This window comes from Gadus macrocephalus, chromosome 18 (assembly GCF_031168955.1).
Source record: "Gadus macrocephalus chromosome 18, ASM3116895v1".
NCBI classification, from domain to species: domain Eukaryota; kingdom Metazoa; phylum Chordata; class Actinopteri; order Gadiformes; family Gadidae; genus Gadus; species Gadus macrocephalus.
In genome coordinates this window covers 8783275-8803626 of record NC_082399.1, presented here as the reverse complement: position 1 = coordinate 8803626, position 20352 = coordinate 8783275, and the positions used below count along the sequence as shown (strand labels likewise).

The window sequence follows — 20352 nt, the reverse complement described above, 5'->3', positions numbered from 1 at the left end:
TGGTCTGAAATATTTCCCATTAGATCGACATGCCACTATGCCGACGGTTCAATGTTCCGAAAACGGAACCCATTGGTCCGAAGATCCGTTTGTCCGACTTTTCAAAAAGGAGGCGCATTAGGCCGACGGTTCAATATGCCGAATAGGCCTACATAAAGAGTTTTATACCTCGCTCGCTCTCTCTCGCTCTCTCTCTCACAAATACAACATAGGCCTACATATGACGTTCACGATGAATATTGGAGCGCAAAGTGACAACGGATTCATTTCGACAGGGTGTTTCAGCCCCATGGACAGAGAGCGTAGGTCTAATTCTCAACACGGGCACACGCACACGCACACGCACACGCACACACGCACACACACACACACACACACACACACACACACACACACACACACACACACTTGACTAAGTAGGCACACGGTATGAGATATAAGTTTGACTAAATCAATACCAGCGAAATTATTTAGGATAAAAGCCCACTGTAAACACAGTAAACAACACACAGCTACTAAAAATAAAAAATGTATTTGTTTTTCACTCACCGTTTGACTTCTTTACGGGAAAAGTATTAGTCCTTGTTTAACGTGCGCTTCATAAACTCACCTCTTGTGACCGTTCAAGCCTAGCCCACAGCAACCGTCTGGCTTGGTGAAGTGCACTGCTGGAACTTAGCCTATCGTCTTTTATTTTTGGTTTCATAATCACACATGTGGAATTGTGCCTTGGCCTATTCGGCATATTGAACCGTCGGCCTAATGCGCCTCCTTTTTGAAAAGTCGGACAAACGGACCAATGGGTTCCGTTTTCGGAACATTGAACCGTCGGCATAGTGGCCTGTCGATCTAATGGGAAATATTTCGGACCATTGAGACGTCGGAACAATGAGGCGTCGGAATTACGGCATGGCACCGTGTAGCCTATATCAGATGTCATATTTTTCTGATGCTCAGTCCCTTAACAACGTAAAGAATTTGTCACATGCTTAACACCGAACCATCATTTATCGGTTGCCTCAATGATTTGAATCTAATTTGAATCTACAATTAAAATGACCATGGGTCCTGTCGTTTTATTGAGTTTTTGACCAATGGCTGCAGGCAGATATGAGATGAGTGACTGCTGACCTTCCTCAGTATAAAGTGTCTTCTTCGCTAACATGGTTACACATAGAAATTCTTACACCTACATGAGCACTTCATCTTCGGAACCCGGAATAGGCCTTCAGAACCAAGTTTTATTGAGAATCTTTCTTGGTTAAAACTTGAATGCGGTACAATCTGGAATAACTGCAGTAGGGTTGTGGCATTAGTGCAGCATATTTTTCAGTTTTTCTGTTTGTCTGCTTTGTGCAGTGTTAATTATTTTTGAACATATCAAATATGGTGTGCTTATCTAACAAAATAAACAGGTAAAATAAAAGGGTTTTTTTTGCAAAATATTTAATTTCAAGTCATAAAAAAAGTTGTTGCACAATGAACTGGAAGTCATTTTTTGTTGTCATATCAACCATTTGTCATTTACGAGAGCGGATTTTCTATTTAAATAAACATAACATACCAACACCAACACATACAGACATGCACAGAAAAAGTTAACAACCAACCACTACGAAACTACAACACAATCTTGCTGGAATTTTTAAGTCTGTTAGTAGTTTGTACAATCCCAGATATGTTCAATTACACACAGTGTAATCATACTTTCAGTTCTCCCTCAGACCCTCTGAGATATACTGCATTTACACTGAAAAAAGTAAGTATGGACCGTCATTAATGTAAAGACTTGTTTTCTACAAATGACCCCAATACTCTTCATAAATAGAGGTGTAATGAACATTTTGAATTGTTTTTTTTGCCATTTTGGTCTCTGAGCCAGCCAATAAGAAGCCCCACTCCGAGTGGTCCAGGGAATGTAGATTCTACACATGTATAAAGGGCCCTCACAGTGACCTAAACCAACCAAACTAATATGTGTTGACATATATAGCACAGTGTGTCCACCTCCTACATGATGGGTCAAGCTAGAGCCGTCTAGCCATTGCCAGGGATCCCCTATCTCCCTTCAGGTCAGGTTGTGGTCTATTTTGGATGGGATCTTAAGGGTTATTGAGACCTCTGTCTTGTATAATGTGTATGGTTAGTCCTTAACTGATACCTCACACCAGAAGTCAAGAGTTATCAAAGGTACATTTACACATTTCACTTATACACTCCTTAAAATGCTTTTATTTTTTTAAACGTTGGGTTTTTAAACATGGTTCCCTGCGACCAGCTTTATGCTCACAGACAAGTATGCAGTAATTGTGATTCTATATATATATATACTTAATAATAATAATAATACACAGTGATGACGCTTCACTGATTTCACTGAAAAACACACATGCAGAAAGAAAAATGGGATGGATTTGTGATCATAAATCATTCACATTCATTTATGGATATAAAAGAATACAATACAATACAAAAAAATAAAATAAAACAAACAGCAGTCCAATGTGTTGAAACAGTTGGACTTTTCAGGGAACTGTACCATCCTGAAGAATCACATGCAACACAAGATTTTTACCAACCCTGCAATACATTGGAGATAAAGGAAGGCTCCTCACTAAACGCCTCACTAACTAAGGGCCTGTTTGAGACCAGGTTCTTCCTCGTTTGTGACACCTATGTGTCAATTAGGTCCTGAAGATAAAAGTTAAAACAAAACACTTTTACAAACTTCCGCATTGTCACATGTGATCTGTTTACTTAACAGTTTTAAATTATATCAATTATATTTAACAGTAGACATTTATTAGCTGCTATTTGTATGGTTTGCATACATTGTGTGCAAATGTAAACAGATTAACATGTATAGAGGAGTATGTATGAATACACATATTGCATATGAATCCAAAGGAAAAATATGGATTATAATGCATAATACTCTTAGGCTTTGGCAAAATATAATATCATCTCCTTTAATGTGCCACGTATGGCATAAGGAACGGTTATTTTTCCTTTTTTTGTCTGGAACTATCACAAAGAGTAGTTTCCACAATAAAGTGAATCATTTGAAGATTCATATATAAGTTATCAACATGTCATTGCACCTTTGCCCATCATTCTAGCAAGATATCCGTTGACTAATTTCCATTTAAACATAATCTGAGCCATTCTAAAGTGAAACAAGGATAAACTCTTTTCTATCTTGTCATTGAGCAGAAGCTTTTCTCCAAAGTGATGTGAATACAGATCCATTTCATTCAGGATCATTCCGATTCTGTAGGCACACTTCTACTGAACGCCTTCAATCAATCGATCAAGGGGGCGAATCTACCGCGTAGTTTAGATGACGGTTGATAAAAAAATAGGTGATATTGATGCAATATGATCAAATTTTCTGAATAAACTAGTCCAACTGAAACTTGTTTGCTCTTTGAACCCCACTATAACCAGCGCCAACAGGTTCAACAGCAACAACAATAAATGGTCGACACTTATCACACATTAAGTTTCCACTCGACAAAGTGCTTCTATGTGTTGAGCAGCCCTCTGCGGCCCTTTGTTCTTCTCATGCCTGCTCCTCGGTATTAAAGTGCATTCTAGTGTCAGTGTTGAACGCACCCCTCACCTAATCCCACCCTCTGGATTCATTTTTTTAGGGGGGTTATAAATCACAATGTTATTTACACCACAGAAAAAGGTTTGATTTGCTCAAATTAATCATAGCGATGGATCCCTACTTGCCCATGAACTACATACTGTATATAGGAGCGGGAACAAATGTCATGTTAGAAAATAACGAGTATACAAATCGAACGTTGAAGTTGAGCATGTGCACACATAGACACTCAAGGTCATCACAATAGATAGAAAAGTCTAGGCCAAGGTTTTGGTGTCTGAAATAGAATCTGTTGAAAGGTCAAAGGCATTTTTGAGTTGATCAGTTGATAGGTATCATTGTTGCTGAGTCCACCTAAAGAGAATCAATATACACCTTAAATCACTTCTATCATTAAAATTGTTGACTTAGCCCCTCACACGTATGCAGGTATGCATCTCAGTGAGTACACTTGGGAGAAGACTTGGAGGACAGGACATGAGGATAAAGTCGCTTTACGTTTACGCTTCCTGCGTATTCACAGCAAGTGAGTACACTTGAGTCTATTTAGTGTACACTTATTGAGTCGACTTAGTGTACATTTATGCCGTTCACACTTTTCAGGGTGCACACTTTAGTGGCACAAAAATGAACTATTTGTATATACACGGTACTTTAATTACAAAAGAAGACCAGGGAGTAGCGTTGCTGTCGCTGGCTAGTTCACTTCCTGTTTGCTGATGAGGATCTCCAGGAGGCGGAGCTTAGCCTTGAGCTGTTTGTACTCCTGGTACTCCTCCGACATGGGCGTGCGGTCCTCCTTCTGGCACGTTCTGTGAGCAATAAACACACAGACACAGGTCGCTCAGAACCAACGGTTCTCAGCCACAAAGGAATAGTAGATCCGTTGTCGATGTCGCAAACAACATATCAATGTTGTTTGCATTAAAAAGGGATGAACAGAAGATGTTGATCTCAGAGAGCACACAACATAGGACTAAGCATTGTGTAGTACCTTATCCTAGCTATCTTTGTTGAAAACAGGGAACGGGTTAACCTAGTAATTGTGCTTGGTACTTGTTTTTATGAATAAGTTAACTGTAACGATAGCGCTAAATTAATGTTTATCTTTCTACAAGACTTTCTGCAACTTAAGCAATTTCTTTAATAACCTAAAAAAAAAAATATGATTTTATTGCTTGAAATAAATATATATTTTTATATTATAAATTAATACTTTTTTTGACCAATCAGATCGCTTGAACTAACTTTTTTTTTTCTAACCAATAAAATGGGTTAATTTTTTTTTAACCAATCAGATGGCTCGAAATATATGAATTTTTCAAAACAAGAAAACGCACTACAAACCGTGGTTTGGTCTCAGTAAGATATGGGCTTTAAGCTAAGAACCATGGTATGGCAAACTAATCTGACAAATCATGCTTCAGAGCACTCTGCTTTGAGGTCAGTGCTTCTGGGAGCAGTCCAGCATTAAGCGGTCACTCACCTTCCGGTCTGTCTGTAGAACTCGTCCTCAAACTCCCTCAGGCCTTTACGGATCCTCTTCTTCTCCACCCGCGTCTCACGCAAGCTCAGCACCAGCTCCGACCTGCGCGGTCAGAAATTGTTTTAGAAAAACTCCTGAAATGAAGTAATCCGATGTAGATACAATCTACTATCCAGTAAATCCAAATTTTATGTGGGTCCTTTCAATGTATCGATAATAAATTATCATAGTGGGTTTTGTCATTTATTTTTCAGGTTATATTCCAATATTATTCATGCGAAACAAAACATTGTTTCACTTGTTTCAGTACAATAAGACAAATGTATGTAAACCCAAGGATATCTCTGCTAACGTGTTACTACATGCATATTATGTATGTGTCTGTGTCATGGTAAGAGCTGTTATAGATGGTAGATCAATTCTGATTGGTTTCCTCGTTAGGGAAAACCAATAGATTTTGGCTTTTGGCTTTTTCCAGTAAGGTGTCTCCATGGTGACATGATGTGTACCTGGACGCTTCATGGAGATTTATGACCGTGATGGGAGACTTCTCGCGGACGTCCTTCACCTCCACTATGGGAGACACTAAGGCCGGGTCACTGTCCCGGTCACTGTCCTCCTCATTGGCTGCTTGCCACGTCACTCTGCAAGGGGGCGGGGCCGGTTGATGGTGGTTGGTGTAATCTTCATCTGAGCCCTCTTCTTCCTCCTTACCATGACGGAAAAGATGACACATTATTCGTTTTATAGTTAAAATGCATTTACATTCACATGTATAGGATTCTCAATCCAATGTTTTTACCCATTGACAGACCCATTGACCCATTGTTTTTATTGTCACAAAGGATGTTACATGGTTGAAAGGAAGTGACATTTAGTTGCATGAAGTGACAGAACTCGCAGACGACACTTAGAAAACATTTATTACACATAATAATAATTTCCAAGTCCCATAAGAGCTATAAGGGTCCAATGAGCCTCTTACTATGGTTGTGATGGTGGTGGGGCTGGCACACAGGAGACGCTTGATCATCTGGTACCTGTCATAGAGAGGCTTCACCAGGTTCCTCCCCTGCTTAGAACCCTGGAGGGGAGGAAGAGAGAGAGAGAGAGAGAGAGAGAGAGAGAGAGAGAGAGAGAGAGAGAGAGAGAGAGAGAGAGAGAGAGAGAGAGAGAGAACAGAGAAAGGATGTCAATATATGAGGTATATAGCAGGAAAAAACGATATCCATTTGAGAAGAAAGCGAAGAGGGAAACAGCGAAAGTAAAAAGGATGGGAAGAAATGACATAAACGTAACAAAATGATAATATTAAGTAAAGAAATTAGATACGCAGACATTTGTCTTCAGTTTTGGGTTTGAATGCATCTGTGTTGTTGTTTTGATTGTCTGACTAAATGACTCAATGTTATTGTGATGCGAGGACTGCAGGTCTCCCTCACCGGCCGTCCGTGGAGACTCTCGAAGTACAGCAGACATTTCTGCAGCGTGATCTTCTCCAGCACCATCTGGCCCTGAGTCATCTCCTAGGGACCCAGCACACACAGGGTCAGCCCGGAGACAGGGACACTATGAGCAGGTATACACACACACCACGCAGTAGGAGCACATACAGTACTGAAAGCATACACATGGGACACACACATAGCACGCATTTGGAGCACACATGGTACTCGGGGCATACACATGGGACACACACACACAGCACGCACATGGAACATGTAGACAGAAACAAATATAACGCACACACAAGCACATAGACAATCACACACGCACAAGCACACATACACACAGATAGAGGCACACAAAAGACACACAGCACTCGCACAGAACATACACAGAGACACAAAGACACACACACACACAAACACACACATAGAAATGTACGCAAGCGTTTACTACAGACTACATACAAACTCAAGCTGTGTCACACACAAAAAACACACATGCATATTTTGTTTGGTTCTTTACCTTCATATTGTCAGGCAAGCCTAATGTTTGTCTCTTTTCTCGTAGCCTCCCGAATAGTGACTCAACCGTTTCCTCTAATGTGGGTTCGTGTTGCTCTGGCTCCCCCTGCTGGCTAGAACCGCCCCTGCAACACAAGATCGAAAGTGAATCAACAATGAATAAAGTTTAACGTTAAATTCGGGAGTCACATTCAATTAAAGTTTGCCAGTGGTGTATTGATCAAAGTTAAAATTACGAAACGGATAAAACTACAGTTTAATGATAAATTGTCTGCTGCACTTAGAGCAGGTAAAACATTTAAATAAATATATTTTTTAAATTATCTATTAAAATAGAACATGATAAATAGTAGAAGATTTGAATCATCTATGTAAGAAGCAATTGTTGGACAGCAAAATGCATCATGAGATTTCATGTTCGTGATACACCCTCATTTTTAGAGGCCTCAAGAGAGTTGGAGTACTTTAAAATCCTAGATCAACCTAAACACAACCTAACCTATTTTACCATACATAACATAACCCAGGCTAATTAAAATTGGTTTCACCTAAGAAACGCATTGGCAGTTTCAAACACAACAACATAAGTCAAATTAAGTATCCTTCCAAAGCTTTTAAGCTTCCAAATTGGAGGTGGTCATTACGAGGTGCGATTTGCAAGCCCTTTAATAACACGAGGGGTACCTGGACAGCTGATTGGAGTCCCCAGTTGTTCCCTCCGGGCCCAGGTCGTTTGAATCAAACACAGAGTGTCTCAGCTTCATCTCTAGGAAGATATAGCACCCCAAGAGGACAGATGGAAGATAACATTGTGTTATTCATGTTGCATTATTACAATTGATTCAAATAAATACAGCAGTCAAGCAAGTCAAATAATCATATCATACTCTGCTTTCATATAAATATCTCAAATATGGATAATAAATGCTTCACATAGCAATTTAACAAGAATTCTACCAAACCACAATAATTCATGGTCATTACTTTGTTATTAAATTAGAGTAAAAAATGCCATAATATCCTTTTTAAAAATTATTTTTCATAAAATACAGTTTTTAATGCTTGTTTTTAATAGCTATGTTTCCATCCCCCTGCTTTTATGCGAATTTTGAAGCATTGAATCAGTAAACTGTAATTGAAACACCAAAATTTGCATAAAAATCCTCTAATTCGCAGAAAAGTATACCTGCTCGCTTGAGGTGGTTTTTGACTCATGCGAAAGAGAGTAAATGCGCAAAATGCGAGATGGAAACACACCTTTCGAAACAGCTGTGACGTAGCGAACATTGAACACACAGGACTGACAACGTCTTTTCGATTTCCGCATAACGACAATAGATTAGAAAACAAAAGGAGTTCTTGAATACTTGGGAATAACATGAGAATGAATGAAACGCGCATACGCATTTAAAAGACAGCGTTTACAGGAAGTGCGTCATTATTCCGCATCTAGGACCCCGAGTCGATCTGGCAGCCGAGTCAATCCGACACCCACACCGGCCATAGCAACCCTGCCGACATCAACTTGTAGCACCAATATATATATTTTTTTAAGCATATACATAGACATCCTATATCTATCTATATATATCTATATCTATATCTATATCTATATCTATATCTATATATATATATATATATATATATATATATATACATACATATGATATAGGATGTCTATGTTTGTATATCCTTTAATTATACAGTGTCAATTAATCCGTGATATATAGACTCCTACTAAGAAGTTCCAGTCAAATTGTCTGTTCAGCCTTAAAAACGAGAGCTGGTAAATTGTGAAAAATGAATTCAACTGTAATCAGAAAACGCGGTTATATGCCATAGACCATATAGTATCTGTGGTATAAAGGCTGGGACGAATTTGGAATTATAAATATGTAGCTACAATGTATCCTTTAAATACATCCATGGAACAGATGGCCAATGAGAATAATAGATATGTATGTGGACCGCTGAAGAGGTAAAACTTTTCCTTGCTCACATCGAAGAAAAAAACATTACAGCTATTTTAGATGGAAAACAACAACGCAATTCCGCTGTATATCAGGACCTAAGAGAGAGCATGTTATCAAAAGGATACAACAAGCCCTGGAATGTGTGTAGTTTTCCGCTCCAACTAATTGATGGAAACGCACCTAATTCGAATTTCTTTTTTGCGAACTTTCTAAAGATTCGCTTCACCTTTAGCAGGAAACGTGACTAGTGACTTTGACTGTGTTGATGAGTAATGACTCATTCTAACCTTTGAGCTGTTTGCGTGACTTGGCCAGGTCCAACATCACCTTTACCATCTCAGGGTTGGCGTTCTTGTCGTTGTAAGACGGCTGAAACATAAAAACAACAGCATAAGCAAATGAATGAAACAGAAAAACAAAGCGGGAGACTGAACTCAAGACTACTCTGCTACTATTTATATTAAGATTTAAATACAATACTGAAACATATTGAATTTATTTATAAAATAAACAAGGACAGCGAACTCTCCACATATAAAACAGTATTTGACACATTTGAAATAGCACACTTGAAAGTACTATCACCAGGCAACTCACCCTTTTCTTAAAGGAACCCTATGCATCTGTGTGGTAGTAGTGTGCTTCTTGCTGTATAATAACTGAATACACAATATATTTCTCAATTACTAATTATGTTTGTAATTACCCTGATCATTTGTGTCATCCAATACTATCATTGTTATTTGTACAGTATACATATATTATTTATATGTATTTCCATTCTGAACGCAGTCTTCTAGCACTACCATCATATTCCCAGTAGAGGGTGCTAAAACAACGTTTAAAATACATGTATTCAGAAATAAACACAGCGTTTGTTGGGGATTCCCTCAAGCATGAACCTGTTGACTCCACAGCTCTGTGTTCAAAGACTGCACACCTTGTAGTTCATTTCCTGTTCGAAGCGTTCCTCGAAACGGCGGACTTTCTTCTTCAGGGTGCCGATGTGTCGAGTGAGGAGAGGAACGGAGGAAGGAGACACCACCGCTGGTCCCTCGGTCCGCTCGCGACCTCTTGCCCTGAAGAGAAAGGAGGTCGGAGGTCAGAGGTCGTCATAGTTCTACCACTCCTGCTCTTCCTCTCTTCTCTTCCTCTTCATCTCACCACTGTTATGAAGATAGGCTTGGGCTGCAGCTAGAGTTAAATATATACCAGAAAAGTATAAATACAATCAGTGAAATATAAGATGTAATTTATATAAACTAATATGAATTGGGTTAGGGAGCATAATAAAAGTCTGGTTTTTTTTATTCTACTTTTTATTATACTCTTCTATTCAGACTTTTATTAAGAAGAATCTGAGTATATACATGGCTGCAATGGAAGAGATGAAAGCTATTCATACTCTTTATCATGAAGTCAGTTAGCCTTAATTAGTGTCACTGCATTTCATGCACAGATGACTCCGGACTATAGGGCATGTGTGCAAAAATTAGCGAGAGACACACACACACACACACACACACAGACACACAGAAAAGGCGGACAGACACAGAGACACACAAACACAGGGACGGACACAACCACACACTCAGATGTACAAAGTAAAATCCTGTCATAACTGGTCGAAACAAATGAGCTGTAACGCAGTGAATTAAAATTCACAAAGACAAGAGGTACCAAAGATGAAAATAGAACATGAAATATCACGCCATGGGGGCAATCGCAATGAAACTGAATTTCTTTGGTTGCTGCGTTGGAGCGGAAAGTCATCCGATGACCTGAGGGGCTGTTCTGAACACTCATTGTGATGAACCTGTTATCCACCAGACATGGCCTCTGGCAGTACCGGAAATACACAGACGGACAGACAGACAAAGAGCAGAGAGAAAGTGAGAGAGAGAGAAAGAGAGAGAAAGAGAGACAGAGAGAGAGAGACAGAGAGAGAAAGAGAAAGAGAAAGAGAGAGAGAGACAGAGAGAGAAAGAGAAAGAGAAAGAGAGAGAGAGACAGAGAGAAAGAGAGACAGAGAGAGAGACAGAGACAGAGACAGAGACAGAGACAGAGACAGAGAGAGAGAGCGAGAGACAGCCGCACAGATTTACATACAGACACCAGACAGACAGACAGACAAACCACCAGAAAGTCAGGCAATGAGACAGACAGGCAGACAAACAGACAGAGGGAATCGAAAGAGAGACAGCGAGAGTGAAGGAGAGACCGAAAGATAGCTAGACAGTAGACAGATATTCAGACAAGATACAAGGACGGACAGAAAGAAAGACAGGTTGGACCGGCAGACAGACAGGCGGCCGGACACTCACAGCATGTACTGCTGGGCGCAGGGCGGCGATGGCGCGGCCTCGGGGTCCGAGTTGAACCTCAGGCTGTGGCCAGAGCAGCGCGGCGACGGCAGTGGGCTGTGGCCCCCACCTATCAGGTGGAGGAGGGCCCCCGCCCCTCCGTCCACCTCCCCTCCTCCCCCTTCCCGCCCGTCCTCCCCTCCGTAGAGCGCCAGCGCTCCCCCGAAGTCGCCGCTCGCCCCGGGGACGCCGCCGCCGCCACGCTGGGGGGAGTAGGGCGAGGGGTGGGGGCTGGGCGGGGGGGTGAGGGGGTGCAGAGGCTGGAGGGACGGGTGGTGGTGGTGGTGGTTGAGGTCCGGCTGGTGCTGCTGCTGCTGGTGCTGCTGGTGGTGGTGGGCATGCAGAGGCGCCAAGGGCTGGTGCTTGGTGGACTGTGGGGGTCTGGTGTAGACCCTCAGCGACTCTGAGGTGGAGGAGACACGGCACAACACACAGAGACAGTGTTGCTGTTAATCCCCATTAGTCTTCAGAGGATGCTTCTGTCGTAAGCATCTGCATAATTCAGATACAGGTCATAGAGGTTAGGCTAGGGAGGCTGCAGATACAGGGGATCGAACCGAGAACCTCTCGGGTGGGAGCCAGGAGTAGGACATCCATGTCGCGGGCTACCCTATTGTTACCCCGGTATGTAGCACATCTCATCACGCCATGCTACGACATGTATGCACTAACAATAATGCAAGATGCTTTGGAAGGAAGCATCGATTCCAATGGCGCATATTAGCAGCAGCCACTGATGTGAGCAGACTGCCGTCAGCATGGGATGAACCCCCTGAGACGCCCTTCAGAGTTACCGAATCAAAAGTAAACAGGGAGCAGGTTGGTGAGGTCTAACGGACGGCAGTCTAATTGAGTGGATTAAGGCAGTACTTTTTATAAAAAAAAATGGGCATAGAACTCCTACAGACATCCGTGGCATGTATTTGCTTGTTTTCTATGGAAACAAGATCATGCAGCAGCAAATCTGGCAGTTGCTCCGATATTAGCTGCTCTCAGCCTCACTTGGAATTTGCTATGAAAACAATATTCTGTGTAATCTGTCACATATAGAGTTAACCTGCATGGCTGACGGTCCCATAACAATAGCCGCTTTATGCCAAGGGAAAATATAGACATAAATTACACATGTATTCATAATGATGATTATGGAAAAGCCGTACATAGAAAGCAACCTTAGAAAAGCGTTGAAAAAAATAATCAGATATGAGCCAAATATATTGCATGTAAGATAAGATATAATATAAATATATATCATCATAAAAAAATAAATATATATATATACATAGAAAACCGAAAGACCACTGAACTGTTTGGCACATGGTGCTTTACAAGATGACGTTCATAACACAGTGACAGAATAAGGAAGACAGGAGGAAGGTATAGAGGGGAGACTGAGCTGTTGGGCACATTGGAAAGGCTCCGACATCAAGCGGTGAGCCTTGCAGTGGCTATAAAGAAGCAGTGTTGAGCCTTGTACAGAAAGGCTCCTCAGAGGATCTACTGTTAGCGCCGGTGCTGTGCAATCAGCAGCCAGCCCTCACGTGCCAGCCTTCGAGTCAGAGTGTGTGCGTGTGTGTCTCTCTATGTATGTGTGTGTCTCTGTCTGTGTGTGTGTGTGTGTGTGTCTGTGTGTGTGTCTGTCTTTGTGACTGTCTACTGTGTGTGTGTGTGTGTGTGTGTGTGTGTGTGTGTGTGTGTGTGTGTGTGTGTGTGTGTGTGTGTGTGTTCTATAAATAGCAGAGTAGGCATGGCTCAGCAGACTGCAGACTGCGGTGGGCACAGGCAGGTGGTGTGTCTTGCGTGAGAGAGGGGCAGAGCGGCGCACGCGCCATGCTTCCTGAAACCTGAAATAATGATGACATTTAGTCTCTGCTTTCACGGCTGCGATAAATAAGTGCCCGAAATCGTGTCCGCACACTTGACTACTTGTATGTCCCCCAGGTACGGCTGTGATGTGATTCAACTTTTTTTTACTGCACATTCCGTGCATTCTTTACATTCTTTTATAATTAAATTCTCAGTCATACCCAAGAGGGTGTGATAACGTCACTTAATTTACAGAGTGTAATGATAATGATTGAACTAGATGTGAAAATATTTATATAGCGTTTGGTTTTTAATGCATTTGCAAATTTTCTCCTTCAAGGTTTTGCTTAACTTTAAAACAAACCACATTTGCATTTAGTCAATTTGCTTTCATCCAAAGCGATGGAGAGAAGTACAATCAAAGCATATAATCAACATTAGAGCAGCTACCAAAGCTACATGCAGAGTGGGTATAGGAATAAGCATACAAAGCTAGCAGAGGTTTTATTTTTCCGGGTAGTCAAGTGAATAATAGGGAGTTAAAATGCGTTCGATAACCCTTTCTTATTATAAAATTCAGATGAAGCAAATCTCTGTTTGTTCCATAAAAAAAAAATGGCATAGGTGATATATTATGTATTAAGGTCAACCACAGACGCTGCCAACCAGAGTTTATCAAAGAAAGGAGGTTGTGGTATTGTACGTATTGCACGCAGACCTTCAGAATGTAGGCTACCGTATACTCAAGTGTGTCGGTGCCTTTATGTGCTACGCGGCCTTGCTAACAAGCGCTATGTAACGCAGCTAGCCACGATATAATGACACTCAGTAATGATGACACACTAGTGAGAGCCATGCAGAAGCAGAAACAGCTGTTTCGTCTGGGTGAAGCTGTTGATTTTAAAACGCTGAAGAAATAAGTGGCACACCATGCTAACAGAAGAGAAAGAGTGAGTGAAAGCGGAGTGGGAGAGAGCGAGAGAGAGAAGGAAAGACCAGCAGCAGAACCCTATGGGTACAGGGATACAATTAATGGTCACAGGAAGTTAGTGAACTGAAGGATTGAAAGAGACAAACTACCAATAAAGACGATATGGCTGGTTAAGTGGATTAACACAAACGCCCGTCATATTGAACTGTCTCCTATAATAGTGATACTGCTCTCAAGTAATCATCATAAACCATATTTAAATAATTCAAAAGCAGCTAACAAACAGTGTTCGGCGCGGTGAAACGATGTCCTCTCTGATCTCAGAGGGGATTGAATGGTCTGGCCCGAGCAAGGAGCTGAACCAAAACCACATGGATGAATGGCAGTTTGCCCAACTTCGGTCACCCAGGGCAACAGGATAACCAGTGCTATGGAGCGTTGTGGGGTCTTTAGGAGGAGCATGGTGATATGTGTGATGCAGATGGCTGCATATATGTTGTAAATAACATAGAAATGAACGGATGAACTGGCAACATGTCAACTGTGGGCTGAAATAGAATGAGTGGATAGGAAAAGATAGGTGACCTCTGGTTAGGCTGTTTGAAATGTTTTGGGATGAAGCCCAATGTCTACTCTATAGGCTGCATTTCAAATCTCCAGTGCATGTCTGTAGGTGGGTCTGTGTGTCTGTGTGTGTGCACGTGCGTGCGTGTGTGTAGATGTGTGCCTGTTTGTGTGTGTGTGTGTAGACGCGTATAGATGTGGGCCGTTTGTGTGTGTAGATGTATGCGTGTGTGTCTGCGTTATTGTGTGTGTGTCTGTGTGTGTCTGCGTGTGTTTGCTTTTTGTGTTTGTGTGTGTGTGTGTGTGTTTAGATGTGTGCATATGTGTGCGTGTTTGTGTACGTGTGTGTTCTTTGTGTTTGTGTGGGTGTGTGTGTACGTGTGTATTTGTGTGTGTGGGGAAAGGTCTGTGTGAAGGTGTGTGTTTGTGTGTGTAGGGTTGTGTGTGTATGTGGGTATAAGTGTAGGTGTGTGTGTGTGTGTGTGTGCATGTGGTTGTGTGCGTAGGTGTGTGTGCGTGTGTCTGTGTGTGTCTGTGTGGGTGTGAGTCATACACCAAGTCAATTCAATATACAAGTCAATGGCTGGATGACGTAATTGCTTTAACCAAAATGTGATTCAAGACTAAATAAACTAATGGAAGGTCAAAGTTCAATAAGATCAAACCATCACTACAGCCCAAATGTTACAAGAGCTAACACCAACAGATTTTCTTTCTACACCCAGTGGCTTGAATAAAAAGAATCCACATCCACATGGATCTGTATTTATAAAAAGAGATGATTCAATGAAACTAGGGACGTGAATAAGAGCCAGGGGGAGGAGGTGCTGGTGGTTTGCGTGGTGTTGGTGGCGGTGGTGTGGGTGGTCATAGATGTAGCAGTGCAAGGAGGAATGAGCGAATAGCCGAAACGTAAACGCACTGAATAACTGATTGGATGTTTTCTGGCAAAAGCAGAGCAGTCGTGACGAGCAGAGGCTAAGGAGCGATGTGATGGAGAAACAGAAGTACGTTAGGCCTACAGCGAGGAACACCACACATCAAAAGACACCGTGTCATGACACGCTGTAGTAGCCTACCTGGAGGGCTGTTTTCGTCTGCAGGACAGCTATGACACAGAGCCAGAGTATTTCCTTCCTTCTCTCCGCGAACGCCCATGGCACACGAAGAGCGTCCCTGCTCTTTGCTTCCTAGGGGAGGGGGGCTATTCTCTGGAGACGACCCTAACGACGGGCCGCCTTCTACCTCCAGCGCCTGGAGCTTCAACAGGGAACTTTGTAGGCAAAAGCAGAACATGCTTTTAGAGAGTCCACACGACGCCAATAAGCTAGCCAGTGAACTGCTGGAGGGGGTGTGGGGGTCTCGGTCTTGGAATCAGTTTTGTTCCCACATTGTCACGGAAACTAGGGCAGTAAGGCAAAGTGGCTGCAGCACTCTCGGATTTTTTTGTGGGTTAATATTTCAATTGTTGAAGCTTCCGATGCTTATGCCTTGGCTTGACAGAACACGCGGGAAAAAAACGAGCATGTGGATTTTTTTCATTTGCTGATCACGACGGGTTCGTCTCCGCTGGTCATTAGGCTACTTATTTTTTATTATTACTAAATCCTACGCGAAGCGAAGTAAAAAATCCTTTTAGTCGAGCCAAGAATAATCCCCCAAATGGAAATTCATTCGCAGTAAAAATCCAGCAAGCGCGCTTCCAATAAATCACTCAAGCCACCAACCAGTTCCAATGCAGCTCCATCGCATTTGCGTCAAAGACGCCGTTGCCAGATCCTCTCGCTCCAATTACACAAATCTAAATATCGCGCATTGCATCCCCTCTGTCCTTCATGAACGAATTGCAGTCTTCAATTCTATTCTGAAAACCATCGGGTGGAATCTGGAATGCACATTAAAGATATCCGTTTTCCTGACGCACGCTCGCCAAATGAATGCTTGCGTCTTCTCTGGTTGCCTTCGTGTGACTGCGCGTATGGGGCTACTGATGATGCTAATGCTGCATCGCTCTTCTCCCTACCACCCTCTCTCTCTTTGTATCCAGCCTCTCCCTACCTATCTCTACCATCGTGTCCCTCTCTCTCCCCCCTCGGTCCTTGATTATTTATACACCGGTTTGCAGAGGCGAGAGGAGGGGGCGGAGGCAAGTTTGGCGTCACGCACTGTCCACCGAGGATCTACGTAGGTCTGACTCCTCTGATAGGCGAAGGGCTGGGAGTGGGTAAAGTTGCAGTGTGTGAGGAGGGGGGCTGTAAGGTAATGGGATGTGCGTAATGTATAGGTAGTGAGTGAGTGCAAAATAGGATTGAATCGTTCTAGAGTGTGAAGGAATGTGGAAATTATGAAATTACTAACATGACGAAGGAATAAATTGAGATACGGAAGAGCTATTCCATAAAAAGATGCGTGGGAAAGATTGAGGGATTCTCTGATTTTATTTTGGTGTGAATGTTACCCAACATCAGTGGGAGCTGGGTGCTTCTCGACGTGTGTGTATATGTGTGTGTGCGTGTTAGATGAGTAATGCCCCGCCCTGGCTCCTTCGCTCATCGTCTCTCTCGCTTACTCCCCCCATTTGAGCTCGCTTTTTTTTTTTATGAATGAAGCTGCAACCCTAGCCCACACCCTTTACTACACTACACACACAGTCACGCTCACACACCCACACACAGGGTCGATAGGAGATCGAAAGCAGAAGACGGTATATGACCGACGCCTACACATTCTATATCGTTTATGCGTGTTTCCTGTGCCTGTGTGTGTGTGTGTGTGACGATTCCCATATGTCATGTGACACAAGCAAATAATCAGGGGAGTTATTGAATTCCCTGCTCAAGGGCCATTCTTCATGGCCGTGTCGATGGATCAATGGAGGTGCGATATGGGACTTATATTGCTGAGCTCAAAGCCTACAATGGACATGACATCCTCCTTTCATAAGACAATCATCTTTCATTAGCATCTGTTCCAGGAGGCACCCTTCTAATGCATGCGTGTATGCCTGTGTTCCTTTTAATTGTATTTATTCTTTTCAAAGAGCTATACGATCTTAATTCATGTGGTTAAATGGGGTTCTATTACCTATTTAACAGGGGTATCAGGGGGAACACCCCAGCAGACTGGCCGTATCAGGGACATGAATATTGATGTGGTGCAGAGTGGAGTCGCTGTGTGATGGAGAAAACATCCTCCCGTATCCCACATATGTCGGGATGAGTCATCGCCCAGCACACTGCTTTCCTCTGGGCGATCTGCCTCCCTCCTCCTCCTCCTCCTCCTCCTCCTCCTCCTCCTCCTGGCTGACGCAGGTCGACGCAAGCTGCTGCCGCGCAGAACACACACGAGAGCACACACACTCACCCACAGACACCCACACTGCACATTCACACACACACTAAAGCACATCCTGGAGTACACAGATATCCGCCTAGCACACATGCCAATACATAGCTACACACTTGCATGCACGTGCACTAAATCAAATCCACAGGATAAAACAGAGCTACTGTCCATGCACGCAAGCACACGCAAGCACACACACACACACACACACACACACACACTCACACACACGCTTGTGTGTGGTGATACACGCTGCCCTGCGGTGGAGGTGATAGTGGGAACTGGATACGAGACGACTAAATTAGAACAGAGAACCTCATCCTCGTCATCCTTCTTTCCCCCCATCATGTTATCCTATCTTTCAGAATGAGGGAGAGAGCAAGGCAGAGACGCCCGCATGCAGATGCAAAGGAGAAAGAACCGTTCCTCTGTCTACACATAATATAGCATTGTTTGCTGATATTATTCAGAAGGGATGCAATATATGTGATGAAATATAACATACTTTAAAACAATACTTTGTTTACAGAATAAGTAATAATGCTGTGAACAAACCAATGTCTCAAACAAAATGTGCAGGGGCAATTGCAAAGGAATGTACGTGAATATTTTTGAGATATTGTCAGGTTACAATGGCACTAAGAGACTAAACACAAGTTAAAAGTAATAAAAAGGGATCTATTGGCATGTAAGGTATCCTATTCTGCGCCGTCACAGCTGAATATAATCACTGTTAAAAGAACATATACGCAATAAATGTATCGAGGATTTGCGTTTCCCAATCCCTGATCTAATTCGGATTTGCCACTTTTGATTAAAATGGCTTCAGACGGTCACTCTGGATTGAAAACTAAAACCCGGCAGGCGCGGTGCAAGATGCCATAAATGTATACAATGTAGCCTAATGGATTTTTTATTGACTTCTCCCCTGACCCAGTTCTACCGTGACTCACATATGTCTGCTGTAAATGATGGGGATTTGAAGAGAGGGACTAGAAGAGAGTATTAACCCTCACTGAGAGAAAAATGCTGACTTCTGCCAGGTGTGTGTGTGTGTGTGTGTGTGTGTGTGTGTGTGTTTGTGGCTGTGTGGGTGTCTATTAATGTTTGTTGCATATGCGTGTGGTGTGTGTATGTTCTTGTGTGTGTTATGTTAATTGAATTCCCTTTCTTTCTATGGGGTGCCATCAGCTAAAACTTTTAGCTGATACATTTAGCTCACTTTCCTCACATTTAGCGCATTTTCCTCACATTTGAGAGGAAAATTCAGGTAAAACAAAACGTTGCATGCAATTGTCAACAATATGCTGAAATGTACAAAATCCATGTTAGAAATTATATATACATTTTGTATCTAAATATAAATGTTATATCTAAATCTAAATGTTAAATATAAATATAAATGTTAAATTTATCTCTAAATGTTAAATCTAAATCTAAATGCTATCTATAAATCTAAATGCTATCTATAAATCTAAATATTAACTCTAAATGTGTCGCCAAGTGTAAAGCTAAATATTTAGAAAATATTCAAATCCCCAAGGAAACCACGCCCACTGCAATGGCTTCAAATCGCGCGGCAAAGATCGCACTCGAGGTCGTGCTGATATTAGTGATTTTACTGATATATTGGGCAGGCTGAGTCAGACGAGACGTTTAGAAGTTGAGCCTCTGCGTGCTGCAGCCAGGACTCGTAAAAACCGCCCAATCTGGCAGCGCCGCCTGCACGTCCTCCATGTTCTGACCTCAGCTAATCACTGAGACCAACTGAAACGAAGCCGATACGGAACGTAAACTGTGATTCTGAAAAAAGTATAAAGGTAATCGAAATTAGGTTTTCCGATTATTTAGGATACAAGTGTGTTATTTGTTAAATAGTTTGAACGACGGTTAACGTTACGATGTCAGAGAAGTCGACGGCGTCCCTCCATTGACTCAGCCGACATTGTAAAAAAAAAAAAAGGCCGAAAAAGCCTAATAGTTTAAAAAGTTGAAAGAGTTGAAATACGCAGAGAGGTAGCCATCATGCGGTCAAAGAGCTGGACGTTTTCATAGTTGAATAGTTTCTGTAGCTGAAAGTATAAGTATGCTTAAAAAGAACGGTAGCCTAGATGTGTTTGCAGTAGCAAACACACTTATTGGACCGATAAAATATGTTGAACATTGTTGCAGGCGACCAACGCAGTAACCCAGAACGAGGCAAGACGACAGAGGGGAAGATTTATCAGTATTCGGTGAGTAGGTTACTACGGTTCACTTGTGTGTTCCTTATATGCACCCCCTTGATAAGCCAAGGGGGTA

General features: G+C 42.2%; 1 protein-coding gene across 1 annotated transcript; it reads right to left on the bottom strand.

Moving 5' to 3' along the window:
• Positions 1 to 1049: 1049 nt before the first annotated feature.
• fam13c (family with sequence similarity 13 member C) lies at positions 1050 to 16848 on the bottom strand. Its single transcript, XM_060036347.1, has 11 exons — positions 15786 to 16848; positions 11367 to 11808; positions 9983 to 10121; positions 9330 to 9411; positions 7754 to 7835; positions 7071 to 7194; positions 6542 to 6625; positions 6085 to 6183; positions 5609 to 5808; positions 5100 to 5201; positions 1050 to 4425 (listed from the first exon to the last, which is right to left on the bottom strand). Exons 1-11 carry the CDS (start codon positions 16000 to 16002, stop codon positions 4311 to 4313), a joined length of 1686 nt encoding a protein of 561 aa, XP_059892330.1. The 5' UTR covers positions 16003 to 16848; the 3' UTR covers positions 1050 to 4310.
• Between the last annotated feature and the right edge of the window lie 3504 nt (positions 16849 to 20352).